This window comes from Talpa europaea, assembly GCF_964194135.1.
Source record: "Talpa europaea genome assembly, chromosome: 13".
Lineage (NCBI taxonomy): Eukaryota > Metazoa > Chordata > Mammalia > Eulipotyphla > Talpidae > Talpa > Talpa europaea.
In genome coordinates this window covers 69,562,301-69,581,653 of record NC_140080.1, presented here as the reverse complement: position 1 = coordinate 69,581,653, position 19,353 = coordinate 69,562,301, and the positions used below count along the sequence as shown (strand labels likewise).

The 19,353-nt window shown below is 35.5% G+C and overlaps 1 protein-coding gene across 5 annotated transcripts in view; it reads left to right on the top strand.

The window, feature by feature from the left end:
* NOL4 (nucleolar protein 4) overlaps positions 1 to 19,353 on the top strand; it is a gene marked incomplete at both ends in the record, with an annotated part of 302,349 nt that overhangs the window by 57,304 nt on the left and 225,692 nt on the right. For 4 of the 5 annotated variants that reach the window (XM_084251768.1, XM_084251767.1, XM_084251765.1 and 1 more), the window contains one exon: positions 14,862 to 15,011. In XM_084251768.1, the coding sequence (XP_084107894.1) occupies positions 14,862 to 15,011 (150 nt within the window). Of the gene's footprint in view, positions 1 to 14,861; positions 15,012 to 15,905; positions 15,969 to 19,353 lie in introns of all 5 variants that reach the window. The other variant, XM_084251766.1, reaches the window with a different exon arrangement.

Here is a 19,353-nt window from a genome sequence, read left to right as displayed (position 1 = left end):
TGCAGTCTTTGCTCCTTTGTCAAATATTAGTTGACCATAAACCTGTGGGTTTATTTCTGGATTTTCTATTCGATTCCATTGGTCTGTATGTCTGTTCTTGTTCCAATACCATGCAGTTTTGATGATTATGGCTTTGTAGTAGAGTTCCCAGTTGAAGTCTGGGAGTGTGATACCTCCATTCCCTTTTTTTTTTTTTTTTCAGGAGAGCTTTGGCTATTCGGGGTTTTTTGTGATTCCATATGAATTTCATCAATAATTGTTCTATTTCTTTGAAGAATAACATTGAAATTTTGATTGGAATAGCATTGAATGTGTATATTGCTTTTGGAAGGATGGCCATTTTAATAATGTTTATTCTTCCAATCCATGAGCAGGAGATGTCTTTCCATTTCTTTGTATCTTCTTCTATTTCTTTTAACAGTGTTTTATAGTTTTCTTTGTAAAGGTCCTTTACCTCTTTTGTTAGATTTATTCCCAAATATTTGATTTTTTTGTTTCAATAATAAAAGGGATGGTTTTTTTTGATTCCTTCTTCTTCAGATTTATTGTTTGTGTATAGGAAGGCTACTCACTTTTCCGTGTTGATTTTGTATCCTGCCACTTTACTGAATTGATTGATGAGTTGAATTAGTTTTTCTGTGGAGATTTTGGGGTTCTCTATGTATATTATCATATCATCTGCAAATAGTGATAGTTTGACTTCTTCTTTTCCTATTTGGATTCCTTGGATGTCTTTCTCTTGTCTTATTGCTCTGGCTAGGACTTCCAGTATTATATTGAAAAGCAGTGGTGAGAGTGGAGATCCTTGTCTCGTTCCAGATCTTAATGGAATTACTTTCAGCTTTTCACCATTGAGAATGATACTGGCTGTTGGCTTGTCATAGATGGCCTTTATGATGTTGAGGTATGTTCCTTGTATCCCAAGAATTTCAAGGGCTTTTATCATGAGTGGGTGTTGCACTTTGTCGAAAGCTTTCTCAGCATCTATTGATATTATCATATGGTTTTTATATTTCTTTTTTTTGATGTGTTGGATAATGTTGATTGATTTTCGGATGTTGAACCATCCTTGTGTCCCTGGAATGAATCCTACTTGGTCGTGGTGAATTATCTTATGGATACACTGTTGGATTCTGATAGCTAAAATTTTATTGAGGATTTTTGCATCAGTGTTCATTAGGGAGATTGGCCTGTAGTTTTCCTTTTTTGTGTTGTCCTTGTTCGGTTTTGGTATTAGTGTAATGTTGGCTTCATAGAACGTGTTTGGTATTGTCCCTTCCTTCTCAATTTTTTGGAAGAGTTTGTGAAGGATAGGCACTAATTCGTCTCTGAATGTTTGGTAGAATTCATTTGTAAATCCATCAGGTCCTGGGCTTTTGTTTTGGGGGAGGTTTTTGATTACCATTTCAATTTCGCTGCTTGTAATTGGTCTGTTTAGGTGTTCTATTTCTTCTTTATCTAGCTTTGGGTGATTGTAGAGTTGTAGGAATTTGTCCATCTCCTCTAGATTGTTGAACTTGTTTCCATATAACTGTTCATAGTAGTTACTGATTATTCTTTTGATTTGTGCTGTGTCCGTTGTGATTTCTCCTTTTTCATTTGTGATCCTGTTTATTTGTGCTTTCTCCCTTTTTTCCTTTGTGAGCCTGGCTAGGGGTTTGTCTATTTTATTGATTTTTTTCAAAGAACCAGCTCTTGGTTTCATTGATTTTTTTGGATTGTTTTTTTAGTTTCGATTTCATTTATTTCTGCTTTGGTTTTTATTATTTCTTTTCTTCTACTGGTTTTGGGGGTTTTTGTTGTTCTTTTTCTAGATCTTTGAGCTTCGAGATTAGGTTGTTTCTTTGAGTTCTTTCTTGTTTCTTGATGTGAGCTTCTATTGCTATATATTTTCCTCTTATTACTGCTTTTGCTGCATCCCATACATTTAGGATATTGGTGTCCTCCTTGTCGTTCAATTCAAAGAATTTTTTAATTTCTTCTTTGATCTCCTCATTAGTCCAGTGGTCTTCCAGTAGTGTGGTTTTTAATCTTCATGAGGTAGGAAAGTTCCTTGCCTTCTTTTTATGGTTTATTTCTAGTTTGATGCCTTCATGGTCAGAAAAGATGGTTGGTATGATTGCAATCTTGGTGTATCTGTTGATATTTGTCTTGTGCCCCAATATGTGATTGATCCTGGAGAATGATCCGTGTGCACTTGAGAAAAATGTGTACTCCGTTTTTTGGGGGTTTAGTGTTCTATAGATGTCTGTTAAGCCCAAATGCTCTAGGTCCTTATTTAGAGCTTTAGTTTCTTTACTTATTTATTGTCTTGTTGATCTATGCATTGTTGATAGTGGTGTGTTGAAGTCTCCCACTATGTATGTGTTTTCTCTGATGTCTGTTTTCAGAGAGGACAACAGTTGTCTGATATATTTTGGTGCTCCTTCGTTTGGTGAATATATGTTAATGAGTGTTATTTGTTCTTGAAGTATTGTCCCCTTGATCATAATGTAGTGACCGTTGGGGTCTCTTTTTATTTTTTTGAGTTTGAAGTCTGTTTTATCTGATATAAGTATAGCTGTTCCTGCTTTCATTTTTGGTCCATTTTCTTGTAGGATTGTTTTCCATCCTTTAACTTTGAGTCTATTTTTATCTTTTGTAGCTAAATGTGTTTCCTGGAGACAGCAAAAGGTTGGGTTTTGTTTCTTAATCCAGGCTGCAACTCTGTGTCTTTTTATTGAAGAGTTTAGTCCATTTACATTTAGTTTTAATATTGATATGTTAGTATCTGTATTTGCCATTGTGTTTGTCTTTCCTTTGATTTTATTTATTTATTCTTTTAATAACTTTTTTTTTGGCCTTCTTTCATTGTTATTCATCCCTCTGAGGTTCTGACTTTAGGGTTCCTTGTAGTATTTTTTGGAGTGGGGGTTTAGTCGTAATGAAATTCCAGAGTTTCTGTTTGTCTGGGAAGGTCCTTATTATTTCTTCATAGAGGAAGGAGAGCTTTGTGGGATAGAGTATTCTTGGTTGGCATCTGTTTTCTTGGATTCTGTTGACTATGTCCCTCCACTCTCTCCTTGCGCATAGTGTTTCTTCAGAGAAGTCTGATGTCAGCCTGATTAGTTTTCCTTTGAATGTTACCCGTTTCTTCTCTCTTGTCAGCTTCATTATTTTTTCCTTGTCCTGGATTCTTGGGAGCTTCACTATTATGTGTCTTGCTGTATTTTTCCTTTTGTCGTGGAAGTTTGGTGTTCTTCTTGCTTCTTGTATATCAATTTTCAGATCCTTCTTCACATTTGGGACGTTCTCTTCAATTATCTCCTGGAATATTTTCTCTGTTCCTACATCTCTCTCCTCTCCTTCTGGAATTCCTATACCTCTTATATTTCCTCTCCTCATGGAGTCAGATAGTTCCCAAAGTCTTTCTTCGGTCTTTTTCCTTCATACTTCTCTTTCCTTTTCTGTTTTGGTTCTTTTTATTTCTGTGTCTTCAAGAATACTTATTCGTTCTTCTATTTCATCTATTCTGCTTTCATTGCTTTTCCCAGAGTTCTTTAGTTCTTCCATTAATTCTTTGATCTCCTGCGTTTCTTTTACTTCCCTCTTTAGGGACTCAATTTCATTCTTCTGACCATTGTTTTCCTTATTTAGGGACTCAATTTCCTTCTTCTGATCATTGTTTTCCTTTATGAGTTCTGTCATTTTTTTAATCATGGCAATTTTAAATTCTCTTTCTGGAAGGCTCAGAAGTTCTTCCAAGTTACTGTCATTGCAATCTGGGGGGTGGTTTTCTTTTTGTGGTGTGCTTTTTTCCTGAGGAGTTGTTAGGTTGCATGTGGTTCTTCTACTCCCTACTGTCTGTTTTCTAATTTGTCGTATGCATTGGGACACTGTGTTGCTGGGACTGGCCGGCATCTTGGTTGAGCTTCTCTGCTCCCCTCTGGCTCCTCCAGGAGCCGTCTGTCAGTTTCAAGCAGTCTTTACTGAAGAAAGGTCCCTGTTCTAAAATGCGGATGTGGGGACTCACATCCCTGTGTGCTTGGTCTGCCCCGGCGGTGGGTTCCTGCTCCCCCTCTACGTTTAGACTGCAGGCCAGAAGTGGCGTGGCATGGTTGAGCTTCCCCGCTCACCTCTGGCTCCTGAGGGAGCCTTCTTCATGCAGTCTTTCCTGAAGAAATATCCCTGTTCTAAAATGGCGATGCAGGACGCACTCCCTGCGCGTCCGGTCTCAGGCACACTCTTCTGCGCGCCCGGTCTGCCCCGGCTGTGGGTGCCTGCTCCCCCTGTGGGCTCAGACTGCTGGTCTGAAGGGGCCTGGGGTGGGCTAACTTCCCAGCTGGCCAGGGGTTCCTTCAGGAGCCTTCTGCCGATTTCAAGAAAGGTCCCTGGGTGTTAGTGACTTTTTTTCTGGTCGCTAGGTGGCGCCAGAGATCTCTCCTAGTCCGTGGGGGGCTGTTTTTCTTCACCCCATGGGACAGGGAACAGAGCGGGAATGGTAGGGTAAACCTCAACGGCTTTGGGGTGCTGTGTCTGCCTTGTGCCCACTGACGTGGAGGACCCACGCTCCGAATTTCGTGCCTCCGTTCTCAGTTTCAAAGCCCTCAGGTCCAGGATGCGGGCTGTAGCCCAGTTCAGTGGCTGCAGCAATGGCGCCTTTTGCACGCAGCTCCCGTGTCCAGGCGCCTGGTTCCTGCTCACTCAGTGAGGGACTTTCACCCCAGTGAGGGCCTCCACGCGTCTCCCCGCAAGCCTAGGTCACAGGCGCGGGGACCTGGGCAGCCGCGATCCCGATCTGCGTTTGCTTTTCGCTTTTCCGCGGAAGCTTACTGGTCGGCCTGGGGCTGTGTGCAGGTCCCCTGGGTTCTCTGCTGTTCTCTAATGGCGCCGGGAGCCATTCGCTCACTGCAGCGGCAAATCCTGCAGGGTTCTCCACAGCTCCCGTTCACAGGGTGTGGTGGCTGCAATAGTTCCTTTCCACTCCCAGTCCCGCTTGCTGCGTAGTTTGTTCTTGATGGTCATTTTAGTGTGTTTTTTTTCTTCCTCTCCCAAGCTTAATAGTTTTTGACATCTTATCACTCATTTAAAAAGTGATATATAGAGGGCGGAGCAACATGGCGGTGAGGAGATGCTGTGAGTAAGATCTCCCATTAAAAAAAGTTAATAGGGAGGGAAAGCGGCACTCTGTGGGTGGGGGAGGAGAGCAGGGTTCTGCGCTTTCCTCCCTTCTGGTCCTCTTTTATGGCCACTTTCTTCTTCGGGTAGTTTGCTGGAGTCGTCCGTTTATCTTCCCTGTCCCAGTTCTCACTGGGACCTGCCGCTTTCCCTCCCTATTAACTTTTTTTAATGGGAGATCTTACTCGCAGCGTCTCCTCGCCGCCATGTTGCTCCGCCCTCTATATATCACTTTTTAAATGAGTGATAAGATGTCAAAAACTATTAAGCTTGGGTGGCTTAATAGTATCAATGTCTATCCATATTTTGCCATATTATCTTCCAGGAAGATACACTCGAGCCTGTGGGGAATGGAAGTCAGATACACTGGAGAAGAGATCCTTCACATACTGGTTATTTTTTTTTCATTACTTCTCCTTAATCGGCTTCCTAACATGATTGGAAATGTGGAATTTCAAAAAAAAAATAGTTGTATTTGAAACTCAGGAATGGACAAATTGATCCTCTAAAGTCCAGAAAGAGACATGCCGGATGGTCTCACTCATAGCAGGAATCTAGAAAACTTAAATAAGGGACCAGGAAAATGAATAACTATAAGAAAGTGAAAATCAAAATCAACAGAAAACTATGAACCAGAGACACTTTTAGGGGAGCGGGGGCGGGAGGGGAGGGATTGGGGTCAGAATGGGGGGGCTGCAGTTGTATGGGGAATATAACAATAAAATTTATAAAAAAAAAAGATAAACAAAAGTGTAGCAAAAGCCAGTAATAATATTCCTTGAAAATTCATTGTCTACATGAAATTTATGATAAAAGTATTATTATTTTTTTTTTTAGAGGCATGTTTATTTATTTATTTATTATATTTGTTTGTTTTGTTTATACATGCACTGGGTACAGTCAGAAGCGCGGGAGGGTGAGAGAATTCACCAGAGCCAGAGCGGGGAGCAGAGCAGGCAGAAGGACTGAAGTACACTGCTGAGGGGAGCAGCGGGTGGCAGGAGAGGTCTGCGCACCATGTGGGATCCTCCTCCGGTGGCCGGGGAGCAGCCGGGGATCGAACCGGCGCAGCAGAGGCCGCGGGCAGCTTCGCAACCCAGCGCTCAACCGCTGCGCCACCGGGGAGGCCTGATAAAAGTATTATATATTATATTATGAATTGCTGTGCAGTCTTTATATCATTAAATTTTATAATCACCTTACGTATTTGTGTATATTTCCAAGAGGCAATTGTTAAACATTTCCCACAACATCACCATGAGCCTTGATGACTGAGCCACTTCTATTTCCACTCCCATAGGCTTTTTATACCCATGGACTTGTGGACTATTTGAGTTTGTGTTAGATAAGCTGCTCCTCTTGTTTTCTTGCATTTTTTTAACTCAAAATCCAAAACCTGTGGAGACCACATATTTTAATGTCTTTATTGAATTATAAATCACCATACAATTCTTCCATTTAAAATGCACAATCCAATGTTTCTAATATAGCCACAGGATTTAAAACCATCACCATCATTTAATTTTAGAACATTTGTGTCCCTTCTAAAAGATACTTTGTACCCATTAACAGTCAATTCTCTAGTCCTTCCTTAGTCCTAAACAATTAGCAAAATACTTATATCTCTCTAAATTTGCCTCTTTGGATATTTCATATAAAAGGAATCACACAATATGTATTTTCATGTGTCTGACTTTTTTCATTTAACTTAATGTCTTCAAGGTTCATCTATGGCTTAGCATGAATCAATATTTTATCCCTTTTTATGATAGAATAATATTCATTGGTATGGTTGGTTATACCATGTTTTGTTAATATTGACATATTCATCAATTTAGGGAACTTTGAATCATTTCTACTTTTTATGAACATGAATATGCTGCTATATTTTATGTGGATGTATGTCTTCATTTCCCTTGAATATATACATAGGTGTGGGCTTGTTAAGTCATCTGGTATATCTATGTTTAATTTTCTAAGTTACTGCCAAACTGTTTCCAAAGCAACGGCATCATGTTGTATTCCCACCAGCAATGCCTGAGGATTCTAATTTCTCCATGTCCTTGCCAATGATTATTACTTTTTGATTATAGCAATCCTAGTAAACATGAAGTAGTACCTCATTGAAGATTGGAATTATATTTCCCTCATTACTAATAGTGATGTCTATGTTACCTTATGCTTATTTGTCATTTGAACTTCTCTGGAGAAATGTCTATTCAAAGTCTTTACTAATTTTAGTTTGTTCAGTTCAGGTTTACAAATTAATGATTTGACATTTGTATATACAGCAAAATTAATACCACAATAAGTCTGGCTAATATTCATCACTACACATCATTGCAGTTTCTCTTTTTTTGGTGATGAAAGCTACTAAGATTATTCTCTCAGTATCTTTCAAATATACAATACAGTATTATTATAGTCATCAGAGTATACATTACATTCCCAGGACTTAGTGAATATTTATTTTAAAACTGGAACACCTTTTGACCACTATCTGTCATTTGATCACATCTGTGTTTAATCAATTTTGAGCTAATATTTATAAGTTTGTGATCTAATATCATTCATTTTCATTTGTTTTTTTTTTCCCCCAGCAGCATTTATTAAAGACACTATCCTTTCCCAATTGTATAGTCCTGAATCTTTTGTCATTAATTAATTGACCATGTGTATGAGTTTCTTTTTGAACTCTATTCTGTTCCGTTGGTCTATGTGTTTGCTTTCATGCCAGTATCAGACTGCTATAATTACCATAGTTTTTTAATGCAGTTTAAAATCAGGATGCCTCCAGCGTTGTTATTCTGTATCGATTTTTAAATTGGGTTATTTTTCTATTTTTATTATACATAATAAAAATGGCTATGTTTATTATACATAAAGATATATCTTTCAAATATTTTCTTCCATTTTTGTGGGTTTTTATTTCACTTTTTGCAAGGGATAATTGTAACCATATATATTGTTTAAATTCTGCTGTAGTTCAATTTATCAAATTGTTTTATTTTACTCTTGGTGTCATAACTAGGATAACCTTGCCTTACCCAGGTTATCAACATTTGCTCCTATTTTCTTCTAAGAATTTTAAGTTTTGACTTCTATGTCTAGATCTATGATCCTTTTTTTTTTAAATTTTTTGCATGGTGTGCAGTAGAAATTATCCTTTCTTCTGCATGTAGGTATCCAGTTGTCCCAGCACCATTTATTAAAAAGACTAATTTTTCCTCATGCATTGTCTTTATATTCCTGTAGTGTAGGGCGCTATCTCTGGAATCTCAGTTCTGTCCTACTGAGCTACATTTCTATTCTGATGCTAGCACCAGGCTGTCTGGCTTTTCTTTGTAGAATTTTTTTTTTACATTACTAATTTTGTTCTTTTACTTGTGACAGGTTTATTCACATTTTCTTATTTTTCAGTAATTTGTCAGTAATTTGTATGTTTCTAAGAATTATTCATTTTGTATAGGGATCTAATGTGTGTGTGTGTGTCTATACCTCTTGGAGCTCTATTATTTGACACATATATAAACTATAATTATGGTGTCTTTTTGGGAAACTGATCTATTTATGAAATATTCTTCTTTATCATTAGTTTCTTTTTGTTTTAAGTGTATGTTTAATAATATAGATATTCTAGTGGTTTTACTTTATTAACTGCATGGTCTATCTTTTTATCTTCAGTTTTTTTTGTCTTTGAATCAGATTGTGTCTCTTCTAGATAACAGAGTAGGATGTGTGGTTAACAACCAATATGATACATTTGTCTTTTGTTTGGGTTACTTATTTCTTTTATACTTAGTGTTATTATTGATATTATTGGATTTCCATTGATGATTTTGCTGTTTTGTTGTGTATAATCTACATATATATCCTCTCTATTCTCCATTTATTGGCTTTTTCAGTGTATATTTTCCTTTATAAAATCTTAAGTCCTTCAGTGTGTTTCAAATTTTGGGATTATTTTGGCTTCTCTAGGGATAACAATATACTTTTTAATTTTTCAGAATTTACTTTGGATATATATACTAAGGTAGTTATAAATCTAATACAGAAATTTTTTAAAAGATTTATTTATTTATGATATAAGAACTGGGGTACAGGCCAGAGGTGTGTGTGTGTGGGAGAGGGTGAGAGGATTCACCAGAGACAGAGTGGGGAACAGAACTGGTAGACTGAGTGAAATACACTGCTGAGGGGAGCAGCGGGCGAGCCAGAAGAGGTCTGCTGTGCTATGCGGGTAACTCACAGGCCTGGGATCAAACCCATGCTGCAGTGGCTGCCAACAGCTTCACAGGTTGTGTCTTAACACCTTGTGCAACCAGGGAGGCCCCTAAATATAGAAATTTTATTCCTATGTCATTCTATTTTTTCATCTTTTTTATCTTTGAGATATATGTATATATGTTATAATTTTTTTAGCTTATACAATTTTGGACATTTTAACGTACTGAAAGATGTGAAAAAATACATATTTATAAAGTTTTTAACATTAATTTTCTCATTTAACCTTTCTGGGTCTCTTTCTTCCTACCTGTGGATTTGACTTCCCATTCTGTGTTATTTTCTCTCCAAATGCCAATGCAGTTGTGTTCCTTCTTTTTTGCTGCTATTATCAAATATATTACATTTCTATATATTACTGTCTCAATTATACAATTATTTATATGTTGTATTAAGCAACTGCATTTTACATCAGTCAAGAGAAAAATAAATATGAAATTACACTGTTTTGCTATTTATCAAATAAATAATTAATTAACCTTAACTTTTATGGAGCTGTTGGCATTTTCATGTGGCTTTGAATTACTGTTAGATGTCACTCACCACTTACTTTCAACCTGAAAGTACTACTTTCCCCTAGTGTTTATTATAAGGCATGCTTACCGGAATTGAATTCTCTCTTTTACCTGGGATTATCTTTAATTCACCTTCATTTTTAAAAGATAGTTTTTTTTAGGATATAAGGTTTTTGTTTGACAGTTTTTATATTTAGCACTTTGAATATGTCATTCCACTGTCTTCTCACCTCCCGTGTGTCTTTTAAGAAATGATCTTTTAATCCTGGATTTCCTTCAATGTAATGAGTGACTTATCTCTTGCCACTTTCAAGGTTTTCTCCTTGTCTTTGGCATTCAGTGTTTCCACTATATTGTTTCTCTTTATGAATTTCTTTGTGTTTATGGTTCTTAGAATTTGTTTAGCACTAAGCTCTTTGAATATTTTTCTTCCAGTTTCTGAAGGGCCCATCATTCTTCTTTATTTTCTTTTTTTTTTTTTTTTTTAGATAATAAATTTTATTATTATATTCCCCATACAATTGCAGCCCCCCCATTCTGACCCCAATCCCTCCCCTCCCGCCCCCGCCCCCCTAAAAGTGTCTCTGGTTCATAGTTTTTTTGTTGATTTTGATTTTCACTTTCTTATAGTTATTCATTTTCCTGGTCCCTTATTTAAGTTTTCTAGATTCCTGCTATGAGTGAGACCATCCGGTATTTTCCTTTTTCTTTTTGGCTTATTTCGCTGAGCATGATCCCTTCCAGCGCCATCCATGTTGCTGCAAATTGCATGTGTTTATCTTTTTTGAATGCTGAGTAATATTCCATGGTATATATGTACCACATCTTCTTGATCCAGTCATCTATTTTTGGGCATTTGGGTTGTTTCCAAAGCTTAGCTATTGTAAACAGTGCTGCTATAAACATAGGGGTGCAGGTGTTCTTTGGAATTGATGTTTCTGTGTCCTTTGGGTAAATACCTAGGAGTGGAATTGCTGGATCATATGGAAGCTCTATGTTTAGTAGGTCCAGAAATCTCCACACAGCTTTCCACAGTGGTTGGACCAGTTTGCACTCCCACCAACAGTGCAGAAGAGTTCTTTTTTCTCTACACCCTCGCCAACATTTGTTGTTGCTAGTTTTTTTTAATATGTGCCATTCTCACTGGTGTAAGATGGTATCTCATGGTAGTTTTGATTTGCATTTCCCTGATGACAAGTGATGTTGAACATTTTTTCATATGCCTGTTGGCCATTTGCATTTCCTCTTCAGAGAAGTTTCTTTTTAGCTCTTCTGACCATTTTTTGACTGGATTATTTTCTTTGTTGTTGCTGAGTCTCATCAGCTCTTTGCAGATTTTTGTGATCAGTCCTTTATCATTAGTGTTGGGTGCAAAAATGTTCTCCCAGTTGGTGGGGTTTCTCTTTGTTTTGGTTATTGTCTCTTTTGCTGTGCAGAAGCTCTTTAATTTGATGTAGTCCCAGCTGTTTATCTTTGCCTTCACTATCACTGCTTTGGGTGATGTGTCTGTAAAGATGTCTTTGATGTGCAAATCCCGTAGTATTTCGCCTATATTTCCTTCTATATATATTATGGTTTCAGGTCTTATGTCTAGTTCTTTAATCCATTTTGAGTTGATTTTTGTGTATGGTGTGAGGTAGTGGTCAAGCTTCATTCTTTTGCATGTAGCGACCCAGTTTTCCCAGCACCATTTATTGAACAAACTTTCTTTGCTCCAATGCATAGTCTTTGCTCCTTTGTCAAATATTAGTTGACCATAAATCTGTGGGTTTATTTCTGGATTTTGTATTCGATTCCATTGGTCTGTATGTCTGTTCTTGTTCCAATACCATGCAGTTTTGATGATTATGGCTTTGTAGTAGAGTTTGAAGTCTGGGAGTGTGATGCCTCCATTTCCTTCTTTTTTTTTTTCAGTAGAGCTTTGGCTATTCGGGGTTTTTTGTGATTCCATATGAATTTCATCAATAATTGTTCTATTTCTTTGAAGAATGACATTGAAATTTTGATTGGAATAGCATTGAATCTGTATATTGCTTTTGGAAGGATGGCCATTTTAATAATGTTTATTCTTCCAATCCATGAGCAGGGTTTGTCTTCCCATTTCTTTGTGTCTTCTTCTATTTCTTTTAACAGTGTTTTATAGTTTTCTTTGTATAGGTCCTTTACCTCTTTTGTTAGATTTATTCCCAAATATTTGATTTTTTTTGTTTCGATAATAAAAGGGATGGTTTTTTTGATTTCTTCTTCTTCAGATTTATTGTTTGTGTATAGGAAGGCTACTGACTTTTGCGTGTTGATTTTGTATCCTGCCACTTTACTGAACTGATTGATGAGTTGAATTAGTTTTTCTGTGGAGTTTGTATAACTCATTTTTATTAACGGCCCAATGGCTGAAAGACATTTTTGATTTTTAATAAAAGACAACTGATGTGAATTGTGCTTGACTCATAGTTGCAAGGAAGCAGGTCCACATGATAGAAGATAATAAATGGTTTCTCTCCCACAATATAAGTGATTTCAATATTACCTTGATAAGCATTAAACTTATGATTTCTTGAAAGAATGTTGACTGTTAACAATTGTGAAATATTGCCTATATATGCTCCTATAATATGGCTTGCATGTCTTATACTCTCATATCATCCAGATAATTGTTTGAATAATGCTACCCAGAGATTTCAAGTTCTAATTTCTGCAATTTTAACTCTAACTTTATTTGTAAAAGATTCTTTGTGGATGTAATTAAATTACTGATCTTGAGATGACAAGATTACTGAGGATTATCTATACTATAAATTGGGTTCTTATAAGAGAGAAACACACAGATGAGAGACATGGTGAAGAGGTTTTAAAATCAGCCAGTGTAATATGACCTAAGCCATGGAATACTGGCAACTAACGAAATTGGAAGAAAAAAAGAATGGAATCTCCCCTAGAACTTCCAGAAAGTCTGCCAACACTTTGATTATGAGTTTATGATCTCCAAGACTGACTATGAGCAAATGAATTTCTCTTGCTTCAAGCCATCTACTTTGCAGCAATTTTTCAGAAACCTTATACAATCCTATTTATGTTTTTATTCAGTATTTACTTTCTGCACTAGTCTGTAAATACACCAAAGATCTGGATTATCTGTCTTTTACACCTCAGCACTTAACTGAGGGCTTTGCAAAATTTGTTCCTTGTAGGATGCTTGTTGAAGAAATAAAAATACAGACTATGATTCCTACATCACTTATGGTTTAGTAATTGTACAAAGTTATGATATTTATGGCTACTAGCAAAAGAACTAAGAGGAAATTGTAAAAATTTATGAGTGGGGAGAAAGAAGCAAAGTTTTTGTGGATGTTTCACTGGTGGGTAGAGCTAAAATTTGTATTTCAACCTATGACATACAGGGTGGGCATCTGAGATGGTCCTTCCAAGGCACTGCCCTCTCAACTGCATTCATTTTCCAGGCTGGTCACTGCTGTATCATGTAGCTTCCACTCTCAGTAAATGCTGGTCTTACATAACATGATAAAGAGGAAGTACCCATTGGCCCAGTATAGATAAAAGAGACCTCAAGATGGTAAAGGAGAGAAGTGAGAAAGTTCTAAGAACTAAAGAATCATATGCTTCATAGATAATTTTTGAAGGAGCATTTCAGATTTAACAAAGATGAAATATCTGTTTGACCTAGCATATAACAGAGTAGCACTGCTACTCTGAAATTTATTATAAATCAGAGAAAAATACCTCCCAAACTAACAAAAAGCTTCATATGACTTTCCATTTTGAAATGAGTTCATTGTTTTGGGACTACTCTTCAAACAGACTTTTGCCATTTGACTGATTACCTGCTCGGCTGCATGTGTTTATAGCTATATACATAAAATCTTTCTACGTGTAGTTATATATTTAAATTTCCTTCTTGTTTCACTCCAAACATGTTTCTATTTTTCTCTATGGGCATTTTTGCCTCTTTGTTACACTTCCTATTGCCTGTCATATACCCTGCTTGAACTCTCACCCATGTCAGATTTGATTTCTTCCAAAAAGCTTTGCAAGAGATGATTTATCAATTCTCTGAACTTCTACATGTTTTGCTTATATTTTTATTGTGATCATCAAAATGAGAAGAGCCACCATTTATTTAGTGTCCATTGTATGCCAAATATCACATGCCTTGCCTTATTTAAGTCTTACAACAGTTTTGTGATGTGGGATCTATTATACCTGCATTACAGCTCAGAAAACTAAAATTGAGAAAACGGAATTTAGAGAGGTTTTAAGTGATTTGAAAAAAAACATACAACTTCTGAATGGAAGATCCAAATTTCACAGCTAGATAATCTTTAAAGCTCACAATTTCAACCTTTAACAAATACTGCCTTTTAGTCTAATACCAATAGCACAGTCAATGTTTTTTCTTTTCTAGATTACTTGATCTTCAAGGGTAGTGATTCTACTTTATTTCCTTGATTTCTCTAACATCTTCTCGTATTCAGCAACAGAATAAATAATGAGTGCATATATGAATCAAACTTTAGAATGAAATTATTGCAACAAAAATAATAGCTCTAAATATATTTTAGGATAATTTAAATGATATACTGCACAACATATTTTAGAGTAATTGAAAAGATATACTGATAGCTATAAAAAAGTCATAAAATCCTAAAAGATGGCATTTATGGGTCAGTATGATTATGTCAAATATCTTCCTCATGGTTCTTAAAATTCTAAATGAAAATGTTAAGATGATTAGATAATCATTCATGATTTTTTAAGTTTCTTATCCAGATGATTTGGTACAGTGTATAAAAATGTTCTTACTTAATCAACTTTATGTGTTAAATGTGTGTGTTAGATGTACATATATTTATTAATCTTGTGCTTTTTTTTTATTGCATTTGTTTCCAGGATGGCGTAGGGGTAGATGAGAAACTGTCTTTACGGCGGGTAGCTGTGGTTGAAGATTTCTTTGACATTATCTATTCGATGCATGTGGAAACAGGGCCAAATGGAGAACAAATTCGAAAACATGCTGGACAAAAGAGAACTTACAAAGCAGTAAGTTAAAAATCACTAAAAAGAAAAGAAAAAGAAAATGGCATGCATTTTGAAATTTGGTATAATGTACTTTTTTTTAAAAATGGATTCAATAATTAGACCATATCGTGGTCACACCCATTATTTAAACTGTAATTATTACTGATTCTATTTTGGTCATATGCTCACTAAGTCTATTCTTAGGACTTAAACCTGTCCTAGCACTATCATATTATTTTATTGAAGTATGCTTAAATAACATATGGTAGTCCCAGTAAAATGTCCACAAATGGGAAGATATATGTGTTATATGAATTATGGATGGGTTTTTATACTACCTCTATCATCTTAACATTTGTTCTCCTTCAAATAATTAATATTAGTATTTCCTATTTAATTTTCATAGTCATTTGGATGAGAAAATTTTATGTACATAGTGTTACCATGTATTAAATACATTTGTTCTGAAGTATATGCATTCTTAATTTTCTAGATGAGACTATCAAAATATGTGTTATTTTCATATATCTAATGCCCTTGAACATTTAAAAATGAAAATATATAATGTTTTTATTGTTAATTACATGGAAAACTAAGTTAACTGTTAGTTATTGAAATATATATTGTCAAAATGGAGTTATATACTATTTAATTTTTTTAAATTATGCGAAGTTTGATCTAAACACTTTAGTCTAACTTTTTATTCAATTAAATAGTTTATGAGATTTTACTCTAAATATTTTATCCTTTATAGGAAAATTGAAGAGAAAATTATTCTTTTCCAATATGAGCAAAGTAGACATCAGAATATTTATCAGCATCAGAATAATATCCTTCTTTAGAATTCTTATTGAACTTTGCTTTTGGCTACCTTTATATTTAATTGTTTTCAGCTATATTGATACACAATATCAGTCTGGATCCATTTTTTTTTCAGATACAGAAAAATGTGTGAAATGCTCAAAGTTTCAAATACAGGTACATATGTTTGAAAATTAGCTACTGAGCATAAGAAATAGCTTCTTTTCCATAACTATTTTTTGCTATATTTCCAGGATCATATTGAATCTTTATAGTTGCATAATAACCCCTAATACATGTTGTATTTATATCTCCTTTTCTATGGTTTTGTTTCTTGGCTGTTTCCAAATTGCATGGTTTGTGGGCAGGCACTATTGTAAGTTTCCTTACATAATTCTGCCACATAAACTTTCTTTTGACTTACATATATCTGGAGACATTCTTACAATGACTAATGACATGGCCTAGCTTCTGAAGATATTATTATGTAGACTAATATTACTGAACATACTCATTTTTCCTGTCTCATAAACCAGGGTTATACCTTGGATAGTAATAGAAAAAATTGTATATTGATCTACTAATATCATTAACTGTGTACTCATGATAATTCATATTCATGACATAGCCTCCTGAACTTGACAGGTCTTTGTAAGGTAGGATATATAAGTTCAATCATATTAAATAAAAACCAAAAATGACTTCATTGTTTCTAGCATTGTGGCAGCCAAATCTGTTTAGGTGCCAAAAGCAATTTTAAAAATGTTTTAATCTCTGAAATACACTTCTTAGTTATCTTAACTAGCGTGAGTCAATGGCATAGTCCCAAATCTTTCCCCTTGTGTTTTCTTAAATGAAATCTAGGGAATCTAACCCATTGCCATAACATAGGCCAAACTTCCAATAAATTGGTAAACCTATTTCCAACATATAATGTTTTGCATTAACATTATAAAGACATTGTATTTTGGGCTAGGGACACCAACTTTGAAAGTATAAGCAACTTTGGAAATATCCATTCTTTCTTTACAACATCCTATTTGAAGGTCTTTCTTTCCCAAGTTATTTTTTCCCACCATCTAAAGTGTTCTCACCATTCCCTAATATGAAAGTTCTTTTTCATCTAACCTTTGCCTCCTGGCATCATACAATTATTTCCGAGTCAGGAAACATTTCCATATTATAGAGTAAAATTTATTGTAAGAAAAAAATCTGTGGTAATGCCAGCAAAACTGCACATGACTTTACAATGAATTCAAGCCTAATGTTAAAAATTAATATAAATGTTAAATTAATGGGGCATAAAACTAAATGCATTTGAAATGGAATAACTTAGTGCTATTAGGTCCCTAGACTTTCGGGTCAGAGTTAGTTCTCATTACTAATGCTGGAAGTAGTTGGTTATTGGTAGAATTAGCTAGATACCTATTGAATTACAATGGTTCCCATTAAGTTTAAGATTTTTTCCTACTTCTAACACATTAGCTTATAGAGCATGCATGATTATGTTTATTGACCTTCTTTTTCTCCCTTCTCCTACATAGCCAAGAAACCATACTTATCAACTAATCATTTAAACTGTCATACTGTGTTTATAATATTATCAATAGATTTAGTGGTCATTTTATTTACTTTGCCTTTTTTGCAAATCTTTCTATGTTTTTACTCTGCAGGAAACGGTGGTCCTTTAATATTGGATTAACTTTTGAATGCTGTTTGTTTTTACCTATCTGCAGTATGTCATTACTTGAAATATCTAGGCATTATACAACTTAAATTTTACTGCAATCTGATTTGACCTTAGATAAAATTGTAGGGTTTATAGTCTATTATTCATGAGCTCTTTTGGAAAATCCACATAAAATGACACATTTTAGGAATACATAAAGGCTATCATATTTTTTTTTTTCAGTCACCATTGAATTCCAGTGTCTTTTAGGTCTTTTCTGCATTTGTCACTGTGTATATATTGTTACTGGTGTAATAGCCATGTTTTCTTAAAAAAAAATTGACTATAGACAGCTCTTAATTATCTATGTTAACGGTAGAGAAGAGGTGTGGATCATTCAAATATCCCTTATAGATGAGCTGAAAATTGAATGTAGATGTGCTTAACAGTTTGAGAAGACACTTCAAAATTAATGACATAAATACAGGTTGTTGCCTTCCAGTTCTTAACTCTTTTCAACTTCTGTTGAAACTCTACCTTCAGGGAAGATATCACTCCTCTCTGGTTGTTTTTAATAACTTATATCTTATCTTAAATCAGGTCCAGATTAAAGGATTAAAGCTCTTTTTTGCTACATATAAGATAAAAGTAACTGGCGAAAATTCAGGAAATCGGGGAGGGGGGAAACTAAGTGTTTTCAATTGAGAACAGTCTACATATATGTGTTTATATGCACACACAAACGTTACTTGTAGTGTGATACAGTAAATGAACATGTACTACTCACATACATAGTTGCCAATAAGTACATTCATTTAATTCATACTGGAGAGTATATGCTATAACTAAAGAAAATGGGCTAGAAGCCAAAAAACCTCATTTTTAGAATTTAATTCTAGCATTTCCTGTGTCACTTTTAGCAAATTATTTACCTTTTTCTCTGCTTCTGTTTAGAAGGAAAGCATTATATAAATGATATGCTCAAAAATAAATGAATTAATATGTGTAAAGTGCTTGCCATATGAAAAATGTTTGAATATTTTGCTTTTTTAATAGTTTTTTTAAAGATTTATTTATTTATTTATTTATCTATCTATCTATCTATTTATTTATTTATTTATACAAGCACTGGGTACAGTCAGAAGCGCAGGAGGGTGAGAGAGTTCACCAGAGTGACTAAGCACACTGCTGAGGGGAGCAGCGGGTGGCAGGAGAGGTCTGTGCGCTTCCTCTAGTGGCCAGACTAAGCACACTGCTGAGGGGAGCAGCGGGTGGCAGGAGAGGTCTGCGAGCTTCCTCTAGTGGCCAGGGAGCAGCCGGGGATCAAACCGGCGCTGCAGAGGCTGCGGGCAGCTTCTCAACCCAGCGCTCAACTGCTGCGCCACTGGGAGGCCCTGAATATTTTGTTTTCTTCTGTGTCCTCCAAGACAGAGGAACAGGACAATTAACATAGCCCTCACTGTAATTATGGGTATGATTTCCTCTACCTGCCCTGATGTCTCTGTGTCTGGAGATGGGAATAGTAATAACCCTTTCCTTACACTCTGTCATGTGCATTCCGTGCATGTATGTGCATAGTGGAAATCCTGGGTAGTCCACAGCATAACTTTTATCCAGTGTTTCATTGACTGGAAAGAAAATATGAAAGTAGCTCAGATTTCCTGTTTTTGGTTTTTGTTGCTGTTGTTAGGAGCACTATTGCTAGATGAAGTTTGTGAGAATTTCAGTCATTTTATATGCTTATTTCAAAGTTTACTTCTGTTAATTTCAAATTAATTTTCTGAAGGAGAAAGCCAAGCACCAGATGATTCCACATATGTGGAATATAGAGAAACAAAAGAACTGACAAAACTAATAAACCAAAACAAATTGTAGAAATAGGACTGTAAAATT